We start from the raw sequence: 17,120 nt of genomic DNA, 5'->3' as shown, positions 1-17,120 counted from the left end.
CTGAGTTTGCTGGGAAGCAGGAGTCTATTTTCTTTTTCTATTCTTTTCTTTTCCTTCCCTTCCCTTCCCTTCCCTTCCCTTCCCTTCCCTTCCCTCCTTTTCTCTCCTTTTGCTTCATTACTAGAGATCAAACCCAGGGCCTTCTGCATCTGAGTCACATTCCAGTCTGATTTTACCAGTACTGCTGGCCTGGCTGTGTGTTCTCAATTAGTCAGCAGGAAGACCTCTGCCAGGGCTCTGAGGTGAGCAGGAGCTGTGCTCTAGCATAAAGCTAAGACCCGCGGAAAGACTAATACCTCAGTGCCTCCTGGGAGGCTCCCAGGGGAGAGCAGGACCCTACTTTGTACTGTGATTTATTTTATGTGTCTGGCCCTTTAAAAGAACTGTTTGACCCTATGACTTTCACTGTCAGTTGCCTCTTGAACAGGAGAGGATAAAAAAAGCCAGCAGAAGCTGAGGAGAGGATGAGGACGAAGAGGAACAGGAGGAACAGAAGGAGGAGGAGGAGGTGGAGGAGGAAGGTCTAGGTAGGGTCAGAGACTAGGCTTAGAGAAGACTCGGGGTAGAAGAAGGGTTGAGTAGGGCTAAAGAAAAGACAGTGCAGAATAGAGACTGAGCCGAGTGAAAAAGGAGACCACTGAGCTGAGCCAGAGACGATATTGTTAGGACACAGTGGAAAGTGGGCCGGCTAGCAGAGTGAGCTGGCAGTTACAGTTGAGCCGGAAGCTGAGCTGAGCAAATAGGCTAGAACAGTTACAGTTTAGAGCAGCCGGTAGGGAAAACCGGGAGAAGGAACTGTTTACACACACTGTTGGGGAACTGAGGGAGGAATGGTTGGGAAAACAACCTTTGAAGGGGCTGGGCGGGAAACTGGGAGGAGCACTGGCAAGGAGCTATGAGAACTGGTTACTGTTTGTAAGAAAAGGAGATAATAGAAAAGAAAAAAAAATCACACATTTTATAAGTGCCATCCAACGTGAGTCTAGGCAGAAAGGAAGGTTTGATTTCAAGTACCACAGAGCAAAAGGCAGAAAAAGGAGGGGTGGATACTTTGTTGAGGTTGTTGGGGCACCCCACCCCATGGTTTTCAGCAGCAGGTTTTTTCCTCTCCTTTCCTCATTTTAGGCTCTTTTCTTTTTATTTTTTTTTCTTTTTCTTTTTTTTTTTATTTTATTTTATTTTTTTTTTTTTGGCTCTTTTCTTTATAAAAGGGTGGAAAGCGTAGCTGAGCAACTGGAAAAATATGGGTGGGGATGGAGAAGCCTGGGAATCAGAAATGAAGGGACCTGGCATCTTTATCTTTCTTCTTTCCGAAAAAGTAAGAGTTGGCTGTGCAGCTAGAGAAACAGAGTAGAGGCAGACACACTTGAAAAAAGTCAAGCACAAGGAAAGGGCGAACAGACTCATTCCCAGAGTCAGAAGCAGAGAGGGAGGTTTTCCCCAGGTACAGAGAGGGGAAGGACCTGTGTCAAAGGGCATCTGAGTCAAAGAAGTGAAAAGCAGGATGGGCAGAGGGGACAGGACAGGAGACAGGGCTAAAGCCACAGCACCTTCTGAGGACAGGCAGTTCTGGGTCACAAAATCACCAACAGCTTTCCCAGTAGTTATACAGCATGTGCCTACTAGTGTTGACAATGACAATTAGCATGGCATTCTGTAGAATGGACCTAAGGTGGTTTTAAAAAGGCAATGATGTCTTATGGGATGCCCTATGTAAAACAAACTCTAAGTAATTGGGCTACTCAGAAGTATTCCCCCAAACTGGAAGGGATTGGTAATAGCTGTATGCAATTGCATTGGTTGTCATGGTGGAGACAAGAATCCAGGAAATTGGAGCAGCACACTAGAGCAAGAGGAATTGGCAGTGAGGGGCCAGTCGATAGGGGAAGGTTAGTATGCTAATATACAAGAAGAGGTCAGTTTGAAGACACAGTCATAGAACAGTAGCATTTAACAGCTGAGGAGCCAGGAAAGAATTGTATATCATTTATAAAAATTATACAAGGCTCAGGGAAAACCTTTACTATTTTTTTTTTAACAAAGGTGAACAAAGCCACATCAGACTACGATGCAAGAGTAATGTTAATTGAGACTCTGACATTTGAGAATGAAAACAGAATGCAAGAAGGTTATCAGGCCACTAAAGGCAAGGGCAGCACCTATAGAAAAGTGGATCAGGGAGATGACCGATGTTGATTCTATCATGTATAATGAATGCCACAATAATGGGAAAGTCATAGCTCAAGGTTTCAGATCTTTAACTGTGGGAGGTATGGCCATTTGCAAAAAGACTGTGAAAAGCCACTAGAGGTCTCAGATCTCAAAATGTTAGGTGCTTTAATTGTAGGACATATGGTCATTTGAAAGAAAATATGAACAAGCCATCTCTAAGTACAATAGTTTTTTTTCTAAATATAAACCAGAAAGAAGGCCTAAATTTCCAGGGGTGTGCAGGTGATGTGGCAAGGTTTGTTATTGGACCAGAGAGTGTAGGTCCAGGAGAGATATCCAAGGCAATTTCTTGCCATTGGAAAACCAACTTTGTGTGTGTGTGTGTGGGGGGGTCGCTAGCTCCAGGCCCTGCAGCAAATGTACAAGCCTCGCCAAGTCAGGGCTCAAGCCAAAGGTTAACAGAGCTATGGGCAGAGATGACGAGACTTGAGGAACTCCAGGACACAAGGTGCTAGATGATAAAATGGTCCTGGAGGAGAAAGGGTTCAGGAAGTATGGTACCCAAGTTATAGGAAAGAGGCAATACTGTTAAGTTCTGTTCTCAGTTCTGGATGTGCTCCTGAGAGAAACAGAAAGATCATATCAGACACCTGAAATCCCTAAAAAAGACATTAAATAGAATGGAGAAGCAAAAGTCACAACAGTAGCATGGCTACACTAAGACCTTGTAAGAATATTTTTAGGATGCAGAGATGCAGGCTTGCTTCCTTTTCAAATTTATATGAACCTTAGGCCAAGTGTATCAGTATCCCAAGGCCCAGGAAAAGGTCCTGCAAATGCACCTACAGAAGACACCACATCTGCTTTCCAACATCAGGGCATGGGATTAAGCTTTTGTGCCCTTGTTCTTGATCTGTTTGAATGTATTTTTAAGTGCAGAATCTTGAGGATTTTGTCTTTTGGTGGAACCCACCACAGAACGTGGAACCCACCACAGAACTCTAGAACAGTTTACACAAACTGAGTGCTGTAAGTTGAACCCAAGTTGTCTACACTAAAAGAGGCCTGTTTCCAGATCTTTATGGAAATGCGATTTGTATTCTCAAAAGAACTGTGAACCTAAATCATTACTTGACCACTGTTTATAGTATAGGGATCAGGGGCAAACTCAGAGATCCACCATCCTGGTTGTGCTGGCTTTTCCTTTGCATAGTAAATAGTGGTGAACAAGAGGCTTCCTGACTTTCAGTCCCCCACAGAGGAACAGGACTTAGTATGTCTACCTCCTCAGAGCCTGGTGAGAGTTCCATGAGATATGAAATCTTTGGCTTATGGTTGGCTGCTCTGTAAATAGTAGCTATGGGTACTGCTCCAGACAAGGGAAACACCTAACAATCTATTGAATCCTAGCTGGGTACGGCCATTTTACTCAGTGCGTTCTGTTCAATCAATGGAGTTCTCTTCTGTGGGAAATCCCAGAACCCAGAAAGCAGGAAAGCATCGCCTGCCTTTGGTTCTCGCCTCAGAATAGCTGTTGAGATGGGGTTCCCTGCAGGCCATCCTGACATGAAAGTCACTGTGTAGTTGGGACATCCTGAACATCTATCTGTTCCTCCTGCTCTGGGGCTACAGGTCTGTGCCACCATGCCCATCCCTAGAACCATCCTTTTCTGAAAACATAATTGTGACAAATGTATAGACAATTGTATTCATAGAAACACCAACTAGAGGCCAGAGAGATGGCTCTGTGGTTAAGAGCATGTACCGCAGAGGACTTAGATATAGTTCCCAGTATCCACACCGGGCTGCTCACAGCTGTAACTCTAGCTCCAACAGACCTGATGCCCTCTTCTGGACCCTGGGGGCACTTGCATTCAGACCTGCACATACCCCTACCCCCAAATACACACATACACAAGCAAACAAACACCTTAAAGAAAGAAAAGAGAAGACTTAAACTGACCGCAGGGAAATTCCTAAGATTGCTTATGCATGTGCCCAGGTCATCTGCTATTTCTGCTCTCTCCTGTAGAATGTCACTTGAAAAGAAGGACATGAGCATTCAGTGGTTGGAGATGCACAAAAAGAATTGTCAAGCCATGTCTAAATCAGTGACCTTGAGGGCCAAGGCCATGGATCCCCACAAAAGCCTGGAAGAAGTGTTCAAAGCAAAGCTTAAAGAGAATCGGTCAGTGTCCTCCATGGTCAGAGGGGGTTGCCTGTATTGGTTTTAGCATATCGCTGACTTTGAAAAGGCAAAACGGAGTCATTGGAGTAGACAGAAGTCACTGGCGTGGCAGGCAATAGGGATTTAGTGTAAACGGGAATGCCTCCACTTAGCTTGCATGAAGGGTTTCTGATTTTGAAAGAGACTGGTTGCTTCTAGAAACCTTGTTAATTCCAGGAGCAATGACCGTAGAAGAGCAAAGGAATATAAGAAAGAACTGGAGGAAATGAAGAAAAGAATACAATCAAGGCCCTATCTCTTTGAACAAGTTACTAAGGTAATCCAGACTCTCAACTTTTTCCTGCCTTGGGTCAAAGGTTTCTTAGAAATTGTGAAAACATTTTACTCTGTGACTATTTTCTTAAAACTCAGATACTCTAAATTGAACTCCATGGTGGTTAATCTTTTCAATTTGATTGTGTGGATGACCCCGAAAATTAACATACTACACTTCTGGGTGTATCTGAGGGTGTTTCCAGAAAGAATTAGCTAAGGACGGACTACCCTGAATATAGACAGCATGGTCTCATAGACTTGGGGGGCCTGGTTGGAATAAAAGGAAGATACATGGACATTCTGTTGGCTTCCGGGCCACCACAACATGGGTAGCAGCTACCATATGCTTCACCTCTATAATGGTGCCTGGTCAAAGTCCAAAGTGACAGGGCCAATGGACCATGGACTTAAACATCTGATATTAGGTTCTAGCACATTGCTGGCTTTGAAATGGCAAAACGGAGTCATTGGAGTAAACTATATCAGCAGAAGTCACAGGTTTTGGCAGGCAATAGGAATTTAGTGTACATCGGAATGACTCTGTTTAACTTGCATGAAGGGTTTCTTTTTATGGAGTTCAAGCTGAGCCATAATTCACTGAGTTCAGGCTGGACTTGAACCCACCACTCTCATGCCTTAATGTCCCCCGTGCTGGGACTGTAGCCATGTACCACCACACCCAGCTTTTACACTACTTATATTAACTTGCTTTATTGATGCCATTTTACTCCAAATATAGGTCCTTAAAGATCACAGTGCTTATAAGCCCCCCTCAAGGCTCTTTCCAAAGTGGCTATTAGTCTGAGCCATTTGAAAAATATTCTCTGGACTTTAAGAAGGTGAATTAAATTGAGATCTCCTTAAGGAAGCTCTAGAGGAGCCCTTGAACATCCAGAAAGACCCGCCCCAGACAGTTTAGTGCATTATCTGGCTGTATGGTTCACTGTGGGCATGAGTTCCATCACAGAGCATGTGGTATCCCTAGATAATAATGGATCTCCTCCTCCTTCAGATGCCCCTTCTCCCTGCTGGACTGTCTAGAACACACTTACGGTCCACTCTTTTAGGTCCCCTTTGGTGGAGAAAGCTTACTCTAGAAAACACAAAGTAGCCCGTGGTCTTGTTCTTCGATATGTAAAACAAGAAAGCCTTGTAGCTATTTACAGACCTGACTCCTCCCGCTAAGCATTTGTTAGTCTTCCAGAGGATGGTCCGGATGCTTTTCAAGGCCGTGCCTCTCAAATTAATTAGGAGCGGACACCTCCTAGAAGTGTTAGAGATATGGAATTGTATTTGTACCTGCATTTGAACAAGATCCCCATGGGGCTCATTTTACAAACTACGGCTAACAATAAGGCTCTAAGTAATTCCTGTGCCAACTTTGTCTAGCACTAAAGGTGGGGGTGGTGGAAAGGGCAGTCACTTCCACTCCACAGGCGCTGGCCAGGAAAGAAGCAGAAGAGCGCTATCGGGATGCCCTGAAGCAGGCCGGCCTGGAGGAGGAGTTTGTGAGAACCAAGAGTCAAGGCACAGAGGCAGTGTGATGGAGAGAAAGCCAACGTCAAGGATTCTCACTGGTAAGAGGTATTGGTGTCATCCCCAAGGACGCCACCAGGAGGGAATGTAGAGACGTGTTACTTATGTGAGATAGCAGCCCTGCACTTACACAACACCATCCACACGCCCCTGAGCAACATTGTCTATGTGAGGTGATGAGTCTGCCATTCCTGGTCCTTACAGCTAACGCCCCAGCATTACCTCTTTCATAACTGACATATCATAAGGCAAGGAGAGAAAAGCAGAGTGCTGCTGTTATTTCCAGTTTTATTAAGTCGAAGTAATTCTTGTTTTCTCTTTAAAATTCCATTCTACCAAATAAAATAATGAAAATGTTAGGACCATTCTTAAACCTCACCGATCCTTTCTATTTAAAATATTGTTTTTTCAGCATCCGTGAAGCTACAAAACTCAGCATCCGAGGTTGACGGCTCGATTTAGAAGACTCTACAACTGCCTGCTGGCCCCAGGCTGGAACAGTAATGGCTTGAACAGCTAACCAATCTGCTTGTTGAAATAGGTCACTCACCATATCACATCAGAGCATCAAGCAACCAATTGGGGAGGAGCTTGAATTTAGAGTCATCTGTTAGGGTTTGGGAGAACAGACAGAACTTCAGAGATCAAAGTGGAGCCGGAGGTGGATGTGCCTTAGCCCAGTGTTAAAGGCTCTTGCTTTGCACTTTACACTTAGAAGTAGGTATAGAAAATAAAAGTAGAGCCCACATCTATCGAGTAGGTATAAGAGGAACAGAGGTAAGAAAACAGGTAACAATAAGGAAACAGAAATCTAGGACAGCCAGACTAAATACATTTTCATCAGTTTCAGTAACCTGGAATCTTAGCAGCTAAACATAGGAATACTGTGTGTGAAATACAACATGATTCTCAGCCCACATCTGCAACCTTAAGTACAGGCCTTATCATTAGCACCTGACACACTAGGACAAGTCAGTTCTTATTGTTTGTAGGATTAATTTGAAAGTTTTTTGTTTTTTAAAGATTTATTTATTTATTTTCTATGAACACACTGTAGCTGTCTTCAGACAAATCTAGAAGAGGGCATCATACCCCATAACAGAACTACCATGTGGTTGCTGGGATTTGAACTCAGGACCTCTGGAAGAGCAGTCAGTGCTCTTAACCACTGAGCCATCTCTCCAGCCCCCTATAGGATGTTTTCTTCCTCACCCCCTTGTAACACCCCTCTTCAGGTTGTTGAGAATGAAAAATGTTTCCAGATATTGCCAAATGGCCTTTAGAGAGCAAAAATGTCCCAGACGGAGAATGGCCCCCGTAGAAAGCACAGACTGGTAATTTTAGAAAAACAATTGCTAGGATGATTATGCGAGTCGACAGCAAACGCAGAGCGGCAGTTCTTTTCTACCATCCTCTGAAAACACTATCTGCATACGTATGTCAGCAGAGTTCACTTTCAATAAAACTTCTTTGACTGATGTTTTACTCATAGGCGAGTTTGGGATATTTTTTTCTGGTCAATAATTGTGTTATAGGCAGATGATAATGGGCTAAAAGAAGTGCATTTCTCATGTTTAACCATTTCTGCAACAAATCTAAACCATCCTTTACAACTGCTATCTTAGAAGACTTACAAACTGTTTCAGTGCTGGGTCTGATACATCTGGGCTTGCCAGTCTTTGCTTGCTTTCCACTTTTTCTGAGACAGGGTTTCTCTGTGTAGTCCTTGCTGTCCTGTATAACTTTATATGTAACCAGGCTTGCCTCAAACTCCAGAGATCTGCTGCCTCTGCCTCCTGAGTGCTAAGGCGTGTGTCACCACCACTACCAGCTTAGGTTTGCCAGCTCTAAACAAAAAACACTGCTGTTGCATTTTCTAAGGCTCCTCAGTTCAATTCCACCTATACAGCATGCTAAAGGTAAATCGGTACCCTATTTTATGGCACTAGTGATTTTCCTTATTTTTAAAATTATGTACATGTGCCAGTGGTGGCGCATGCCTTTAATCCCAGCACTTGGGAGGCAGAGGCAGGTGGATTTCTGAGTTTGAGGTCAGCCTGGTCTACAGAGTGAGTTCCAGGACAGCCAGGACTACACAGAAACCCTGTCTAGAAAAAAAACAAAAAACAAAAAAAATTATGTACATGTTGTGTGTGTGTGTGTGTATGTGTGTGTGTGTGTGTGTGTGTGTGTGTGTGTGAGAAGTACCCAGAACCCTGCTTTGTATGTATCCCTTGGAGCTGGGTTACAGGGTGTGCGAGCTGCGTGATATGGACTGAAGTGGAATGCTCTGGAATAGCAGCAGGTGCTCTTTACTAAGTCATCTAGCTCTCCAGCCCAGAAAGTATGTGCTTCCTTTTTTTTTTTTTTTTCCCTTGTTTTTGTTTTGAGACAAATTGTTTGTTCCCTGCATGCTGGGGGACTAGGCTCATCAGGGTCTCTCTTACTTTTTAAGACAGTGTCTCCCTGTGTAACCCTGTAGCCCTGGCTGCCCTAGAACCCGTTATGTGTCAGGGCTGCTCTCATAGTCCTGAGATCTGCCTGCCTCAGCCTCTGAGTCCTGGGACTACAGGCATGAGCTACTATCCTATCCTTAGCCTCTTTTCTCTAATATTCTATCTTAAAAGAGAAAGACTGGATAATTTTCTTGACCTCTAAGAACACAGGCAGTGGTGATGTGCTTACGCCTTTAGTGCCAGCACTCAGGAGGCAGAGTTCAAGGCCATCCTGGTCTACAGAATAAGTTCCAGGACAGCCAAAGCTACACAAAGAAACCTTGTCTTGAAAAAAAACCAAAACCAAACAAACAACAAAAATACCCCACATCGGTCTAAATCAGCGGTTCTCAACCTATCACATATCAGATATCCTATATATAAGATATTTACATTATGATTCATAATAGTAGCAAAATTACAGTTATGAAGTAGCAATGAAAATCATTTTATGGTTGGGGGTCACCACAACATGAGAAACTGTATTAAGGGTGGCAGCGTTAGGAAGGTTAAGAATCACTAATCTAAAACAAGAGCCAAAGAGGTGACTAGGTTGTTTTGTTTATTTAAAAGGAAAACAAACTCTAGATCATGTGGTTTTTAACTTAAAAAAAAAAAAACATCAACAACAACAAATGAAACCCCCTGATAACATGCTATTTTAAGTCCCATAAACAAAACAATAAAATGACCAAGTCAAAGTGTACAGGATAAGTTGGTACCTCAGCCTGGGCCAAGGAAGAGATTCAAGTAATTTAATTTTTACAGCCCAAAGGCTGAGTCTTTTACTCAGGTTGCTAAAGGGAGAGTTTAACGCTACAATGTAATTGGCATCCCTCCCTTCTTCAAAGCAACAAGGCATCTTGAAAACTCAGTCTTCTGGTGAAGTTCTGGTTGGAAGCAGGACATAATTCAACCATATGGAAAGATAGCTGGGCCTAGGGTGAAACTCTTCAAAGGAAAACCTTGACAGTCACAATGAAAATCTTCAGCCAACACATAATCAAACCTGCTCTTGGGAAGTCTACCCCCGAACGCTGCACTGAGGAGAAAGGCGGCACAGGTATCCAGCCCCCCGCCACTGCTTCACTCTTGGACTGCATCGGTGGAGGTTGAAGAGAAGCCCTCAGACAACAGAGGCAAGGCGAGGTCTTGGTCCTTCAGACTCCTTTTAGTTCTGGCAGATTATGAGCCTTTTGGATCTGTTCCCATCATGCACTCTGGGATCAGACAACAGCATCTCCAGGAGTCAGCACACTCATGTCTGTCTTTCAGTTAAATCTCCTTGGTTTAATAACTATAAAATTGAAAATGAATAGAGACTAGGTTACGGATGTATTGCAGAAGCAGCGTGGGTGCTGGGAATTAGACTTATTTTCTCTGGAAGAGCAGTCAGTGCTCTTACCTTTGCTACCAAGCCATCTTCCCAGCCCCCCAAATCTTGCTTTTATTCTTATTGTTTTGTGAGACAGGGACTCTGTGTCGTGGAACTTGCTATGAATACCAGGCTGGTCTTGAACTCAAGTGATCCATCTGCCTCTGATTCCTGAGTGCTGGGATTAATGGTGTGCACTACCACATTAATATGGCAATTAAATAACTTGATTCTATAGGCTCAATGATTGAGATCATACCCACCAGTAAGTGACAGAAGAATCAACACAGAAGGAACCAGTATACAGTCAGTAACAATCCAAAGTATAGACAAGCAAGAAAAGGAGCTGTTTCTGTTATAATTCCTTTTTTTTTTTTTTTGATTTTTCGAGACAGGGTTTCTGGTTTCTCTGTGTAGCTCTGGCTGTCCTGGAACTCATTTTGTAGACCAGGCTGGCCTCGAACTCAGAAATCCACCTGCCTCTGCCTCCCAAGTGCTGGGATCAAAGGTGTGCGCCACCACGCCCGGCTTCTGTTATAATTCCTGAAGCGAGAACCTATTGATGAGTGTTCCAGGATCAAGTCTGAAGGACTCCTAGGGGGCGGCAGCAAACACTGATATTCTTCTCTTACTATTCAGAGGTTTTGAATAATAACTGATCAAATCAGTTTCTACCTTGTATATGTATATATGTTCATGAAGGAGGTCCAGATGTTTTGGAAACAAGAGCTCTTGGTGGCCTGAAACTCAGACGACCAGTGTATAACACTGCTCATCTCTACTTCCCCAGCGCAGGACCACATGCACATGCTGTCAAACCAGAGCTCTTTAAAACTCCCCGATGCTGGGATGAGAGACATGTGAGACCATGCCTGGCTATTTGACAAGGGTTCTGGTGAGCCAACTGAGGAAGTCCTCATGCTTATATGGCAAGCAATTGACCAAATGAGCTACCTCTCCACTCGCACCAGAAAACAGGCAGAGCATGCCAATAAGCAACATTCCTCCATGGTCTCTGCTTCAGTTCCTGATCCTAGGTTCCTGCCCTGGCTTTCCTCCATGATGGACCTACAAGTTGTAATAAACCTTTTCCTCCCCAAGTTGCTTTTCGTCATGGTGTTTAAATCACAGCAGCAGAGGAACAAATTAATGTGTGGACCTTGTTTCAATTCTGGTTCAAGAGACACAACCAAAGACATTTTTGAGGAGATAAAAGGCAGAAACTAAATATTGGGAGGATAAAAAAATTGTACTAAATTTGCTGTGCATGGAAATATGGTCATTTCTTACATTCTTATCTTTTCAGAAGTATATTCTAAAAAATTACAGATAGGTCTATAATGCTTTAAAGTATTCTGGCACAAACAGCAAAAACAAACAAACAGTGAAACGTTATGTACTGAGGGGCTGGAAAAATGGCTCAGCAGTGAGGAGCACTTGTTGCTCTTCCAGAGAACCTGAATTTGGTTCCCAGCAAGCACATGGTGGCTCCCAACCACCTATAACTCCTGTTCCAAATGATCTGATGCCCTCTCTGGCCTCCTAGGGAACTGGGCATGCATGAAGAGCATAAACAGACATGCACTCAAAACAGATGTAAAATACAAATAATTGTTCAGGTTGGACGAAGGGTACATACATTTTTATACTAATGTCTCTCTGAACAGACCCTCTATAAGCTATTTCCATAAGATATATTTCAAAGAAGGAAAATAAAAAGGCAAAAATAGAGGGGACAGTTGCCCTGAGTGCAACAGAAATGACCGCTTCTAAAGCAGCAACCTACTGAAAACCAATGACACTAATAGCAGAACAGTAGGATGTTCAATATAAAATAAGTCACAAGGACATGGAATGCTGAGTCATTTGGATGATATAAAGAGCTTACTGGGACATAAAGATTGTACTGAAAAGAAAAGGGGGAAAGGAGAGGTTGTAAAGCAAACAAAACCAGCGGGCAGTGGTGGCACACGCCTTTAATCCCAGGACTCAGGAGGCAGAGGCAGGCAGATCCTGAGTTCAAGGCCAGCTTGGTCTACAGAGTGAGTTCCAGGAAAGCCTGGGTTACACAGAGAAATCCTGTCTCAAAAAAACCAAATATGTGAGGGCTCTTTGCAGAAACTTATCTTTGTATAATGAACTCATGCCAGCCAGTCATGTGTTCCCTTGACCACGACCACGGCCTGGCTGTTTTTAGGGTCAGAGCTAAGACCATACAGTTGGAAGCAATCAGAATCAATCTAAATCTCCTCCTTGATTGGGGTATTCTCATCCAACAAGCAATGGAACAAGGTCCTTTAGCTCAGGTGATTCAGCCTGTTATCTCTAGAACCAAGATCACAGCAGAAGAAAGGACATCTTTTTTTTTTTTGAACAGGGAAAGGTTCAAATAAAAATTTTTTTACCTTTTCTTTTTTTCCTTAGGTGTTCTTGTTGTTGTTTGAGAGAGACCCAGTCTCATTATGTATCCTTGGCTGGCCTGGCACTCATAACTCTTCATGTCTCAATTGTGAGATTATATGCCTATGTCAACACACCTGCTTTAAAGAACTGTTTTTGTGTGTTTCTGGTTTTTTGTTTTTTTGTTTTGTTTTGTTTTGAGACAGTTTTTTTATGTGTAGTCTTAGCTGTTCTGGAACTCTCTTGCAGACCTAGCTGGCCTTGAACTCACAAAAATCTGCCTGCCTATGCCTCTCAAGTGCTGGAATTAAAGGGTGCATCACCAATGCCTTGCAAAAACTGTTTCTATTTGCATGGATTATTAGCATGTCAGTCATATATTCAAATCATACTCTAACCCTGATTGACTTTTCTTGTACTATGAACCCAACCCCCTCTTCTTTACAAATATATTGTCCCCCTTCTATTTCCATGGATGTTTGTTTTTTGTTTTTTGTTTTTGTTTGTTTGTTTTGTTTTTTGAGACAGGGTTTCTCTGTGTAGCCCTGGCTGTCCTGGAACTCACTCTGTAGACCAGGCTGGCCTTGAACTCAGAAATCCACCTGTCTCTGCCTCCCAAGTGCTGGGATTAAAGGTGTGCCCCCTCCACCGCCCAGCTAATTTCTCCATTTTTAAAGCATCTTTTACATCTAACACATTTTTAAAAAAGATGGTATGTAAATGTCTGTGTGCATGTGTACAGGAACATGTATACACACATTTTTGTGGAGGCCAGTTTGCACCAGTGAATGCTGGGACAGAAAAGTGCCAGACACAACTATCCAGTATTCTCAATGGTGTGTGGGATTTGAATGACGGCCTCAGATCTGCCTGGCAAGAGCTTGATCCGTGAGCCATTACTCCATCTACCCATGAGATCTAATGTAGTTTTGAGTATGGTGTGTACAGGGTATGTGAGTATTCTGTTCTGTGTGTGCACATATGTAGAGTAACAAGTTAACTTTGGGTGTCCTTTTTTATTGCTTCTCTACCACTTTGTTTTAGTTCCAAGTTTTTAAAAAACTTTTCTTACATTATTTTGTATTTTGCATGCCCTATGTGAAAACATAAATAAAATATATCCTGGGAGTTAGCTGTCTCTACTGTATGGGTCCCAGGAATTGCACTCAGGTCACAAGGCTAAGTTATCAGCTGTGTTATGTTGCCAGTCCTTCTCCACATTTCTTGAAAAAAGGGTCTGTCACTGAAGCTGGAGCCAGTAAGCTCTGGGGACCAACCTGCTTCACCCTCCCTAGCGCTAGGGTTACAGACATATGTCACCTACCACATCTGTTTTTCACACAAGTGCTAGGGATCTGGACTCAAGTCCTCATGTTTGCATCATAGTTCCCAGATCCATGTTGGGTGGCTTACAACTGCCTGTAACTCCAACTCCAGAGGATTTGATACCCGCTCTATTGGCCTTTCACAGATACCTGCACTCATGTGTACGCACATTCACACACTGTGCACATAATTAAAAATGAAAATAACTCTTTAAAAATTATGTGTAAGAGTGCTCAGAGTCCTCAGAGCATCAGGTCAATCTCCCAGCTCACAGGATAACATTCAGACTCCAGTAGACACTGGACAGAAACAAAGTAAAGGCAGAAAACAGCTTTACCTCCTGCGGATTTACTGCAGTTAAGACAGAAACTTCATAGGACTGCCTCCCTGACTGCATGGTCACCAAGTGATGTGTCACATCAGGCACTGAAGACAGGGGCCGTGAGGATCTTTCAGTAAGCACCTCTGTGAAACAACCGGAAAATTACCTTCAGTGAATAGTGAAGCCATGTATACCCACTGCTTCAGCAAGCCAGTCTTAAAACGCTAAAACCTGTTCCCTGAAAAACTCAACCTCATGTTCTCACATGGTTTCCACTGTCAGTGGAACTAGAAAATATTACAAAAGGGGGTTGGAAAGTAAAAGTTTTGATATAAAAATGTCCAATCCCAATGTAACAATTTAAAATAACACAGTTTTCAGACTGTTACCTGGATTAAAACAGTGTATGAAATACAGCACACACTGCACAGGCAGGCAGGCCAGAGACTGAGAGCCAGTCCCTGAGGGTGACAATACTGCCATTCTCAGTACTATGCGTCAAGAACCCTGAGCTAATTAATCCTGGCTTCAAAATTCATACTCAATGTCCCTTCCTCCCTGGAATTTGCTTCTTCAAGCCAGCAAAGCTCTCCATGCAATGTGTCTTCTCATGAGGCTGGCACCTGTACTGCTCAGGAAACAGGTGGACCTGGGTAGCACATTTTAGGCCTTGTAAGCTACACACAGAAGTTACAAAAACATGGTCACTTTTACCTCATATTGTGAAGGACAGGAACGACTAAAACATGATCTTACACCTAGGACACATTCACCAGTGGGATCCCAGAAGGTCTGTAGCTTGGTCTGCTCTCCTAGACTGCCCTGAACAATGGATGTTTGCTACTGTAAACTCACTACCTACTAAATGGTGTCACACACTTTACCAAGTTTTCACTTCTCAACTAGAGCATATGGTCCCTGCCTTCTACTTTGGTCTTCCCATGGTGCCAGGCACACAGTAGGCACTGAATAAATGCATGCTGACCTCACCTGGTAAGATTTTCAGAGAAGAGGGCCTGGCCTGTGTAAGCTGGGTGAAATTTCTATACCAGAGGAGCAACTGTTTCCTAGAGAGCCCTTTCTTTTCTCCAGAAGATATGGCTTTTGAAGGTATGGAGAAATTGCTTTGTATCTCCTCTGTAAAACCTGGTTATGCTCTGTTTAAATGTTTTAAAAGTTAAGCTCTTCCATAACTGCAACAGGAAAGACAGACACAGTTGGGCTAGGATGCTAAGGATTACAGATAATTTTATCTTTTAATTTTTTCTTTATTCTTGTGTTAACATCATATTTAATCATTAAAAAGAAAAGGATTCATTTACCACCCCCAGAGAGTAAGCATAAACACTATTCAATCGCAGCATCGTATAAGAGATAATACTATAATCTCCATTTTGGAGACACTATCCCTTAGTCTCTAGTTACAACTTGTTTCCCCCAAATAAAAGAGAATTAAATGTCTTACCATCATCAACTCCAAGGATAGAATTGGTATTTGGTAGATTCAAGGACTCTCCACCAAGGCTGGACTGGGAATTCATAGACACCAGGTTTTTATTGGGAACTGAAACATCTTCAAGCAAACTCCTGCCCATCAGTGTCTCGGCTGCACAGAGAACAGGATGTGAGAGACACAGCTTCACCAGGCCCAGTAGTCACCTCCCTTCATCAGGAAGCTGGCCACCTCTTTCAGAACTATAAGTGTTTTGTCTTGGATGCCACCACCTCTTTCACTCACTTTCAGATAAAAAGAATAAACCTAGAGGGGGCTGGTGAGATGGCTCAGCGGGTAAGAGCACCCGACTGCTCTTCTGAAGGTCTTGAGTTCAAATCCCAGCAACCACATGGTGGCTCACAACCATTCATAAGGAGATCTGACTCCCTCTTCTGGAGTGTCTGAAGACAGCTACAGTGTACTTACATATAATTAATAAATAAATAAATCTATAAATAAATAAATAAATAAATAAATAAATAAACCTAGAGGAAAGAGCTGGTTCTTAGGGATAACTATCTGTGCATGTGACCATCATGTGAAGATTAGCATAGAATAAAGATGAAATGATATTTAAGACATGGGAAAGGAAAAGGAGTTTTATCAATTTTAAAGTAGGAAAAGGGGCTGGTGAGATGGCTCAGCAGGTAAGAGCACTGACTGCTCTTCCAAAGGTCTTGAGTTCAAATCCCAGCAACCACATGGTGGCTCACAACCAACCGTAATAAGATCTGACGCCCTCTTCTGGCACATCTGAAGTCAGCTACAATGTACTTGTGTATATAATAATGAATCCTTGGGCCAGAGAAAGCAAGGACTGAGCGAGCAGAGTTGACCAGAGGGAGCAAAGGTCCTAAAAATTCAATTCCCAACAACCATCTGTACAGCTACAGTGTACTCACATACATAAAATAAATAAATAAATCTTTAAAGTAGGAAAAGGGCTGTCAAAACTCTTAAATAAAAGATTTTAAATCTTTTAAGTCCATATTTCTTAAAAGTTGAATCATGGGCCAGCACTAGTTGACCTCAAACTAGGGGAACGTTCATTCACTTACTAATTTTGTTTTCTAAGACAGGGTCCCATGTTCTGTAGCTGTGACTGGCCTTGATCCCTGGTCTCCAGTTCTACTTCTCATGTTCTGGGATTTAAGGCACATGCCAATACACCTGGCTTTTGATTCCTAAGATGAGGGTCTGGCTATGTTACTCACTTCAGCCTTCCAAGTAGATTTACAGGCATACACCATCAGAGAAACTGTTATACAGAGTTATGTGCTTGTGCATATTTTTCTAGTGTTTAAACCCAGGGTCTTATACAAGCTAAGCAAGCATTCTACGACTGAGCCGCATGTAAAGCCCTTAGTTGAACTTTTAATACTAAGTGTTCTGGGATTTGCAACTCAGCTCATTTATCAAGTTCCTTTGTCTTAAGGGGAGGAACATGAGCAATGAGAAGATATGTTTTTGAAAGTTTGCAGATGTTTGTACTGTGC

General features: G+C 42.9%; 2 protein-coding genes across 7 annotated transcripts in view; one reads left to right on the top strand and one right to left on the bottom strand.

The window, feature by feature from the left end:
- Fam161b (FAM161 centrosomal protein B) overlaps positions 1–7,704 on the top strand; it is a 16,196-nt gene extending 8,492 nt beyond the window's left edge. For 3 of the 4 annotated variants that reach the window (XM_029541232.1, XM_029541235.1, XM_029541234.1), the window contains exons 6-9: positions 4,205–4,360; positions 4,577–4,676; positions 6,112–6,252; positions 6,624–7,276. In XM_029541232.1, coding sequence (XP_029397092.1) covers positions 4,205–4,360; positions 4,577–4,676; positions 6,112–6,219 — 364 coding nt within the window. In that variant the 3' untranslated portion in view covers positions 6,220–6,252; positions 6,624–7,276. Of the gene's footprint in view, positions 1–4,204; positions 4,361–4,576; positions 4,677–6,111 lie in introns of all 4 variants that reach the window. The other variant, XM_029541233.1, reaches the window with a different exon arrangement.
- Positions 7,705–8,604: 900 nt separating this feature from the next.
- The window catches only part of Znf410 (zinc finger protein 410), a 28,656-nt gene continuing 20,140 nt past the window's right edge, over positions 8,605–17,120 (bottom strand). For 2 of the 3 annotated variants that reach the window (XM_021201572.2, XM_029540930.1), the window contains 3 exons: positions 15,595–15,735; positions 14,145–14,272; positions 8,605–10,003 (listed from right to left, as the gene is read on the bottom strand). In XM_021201572.2, coding sequence (XP_021057231.1) covers positions 9,965–10,003; positions 14,145–14,272; positions 15,595–15,735 — 308 coding nt within the window. In that variant the 3' untranslated portion in view covers positions 8,605–9,964. Of the gene's footprint in view, positions 10,004–14,144; positions 14,273–15,119; positions 15,323–15,594; positions 15,736–17,120 lie in introns of all 3 variants that reach the window. The other variant, XR_003844247.1, reaches the window with a different exon arrangement.

The sequence above is a fragment of the Mus pahari genome, chromosome 7 (genome assembly GCF_900095145.1).
Source record: "Mus pahari chromosome 7, PAHARI_EIJ_v1.1, whole genome shotgun sequence".
NCBI classification, from domain to species: Eukaryota; Metazoa; Chordata; class Mammalia; order Rodentia; family Muridae; genus Mus; species Mus pahari.
The sequence above is the reverse complement of the archived record's forward strand: the minus strand, read 5'-3'. Positions and strand labels throughout refer to the sequence as shown.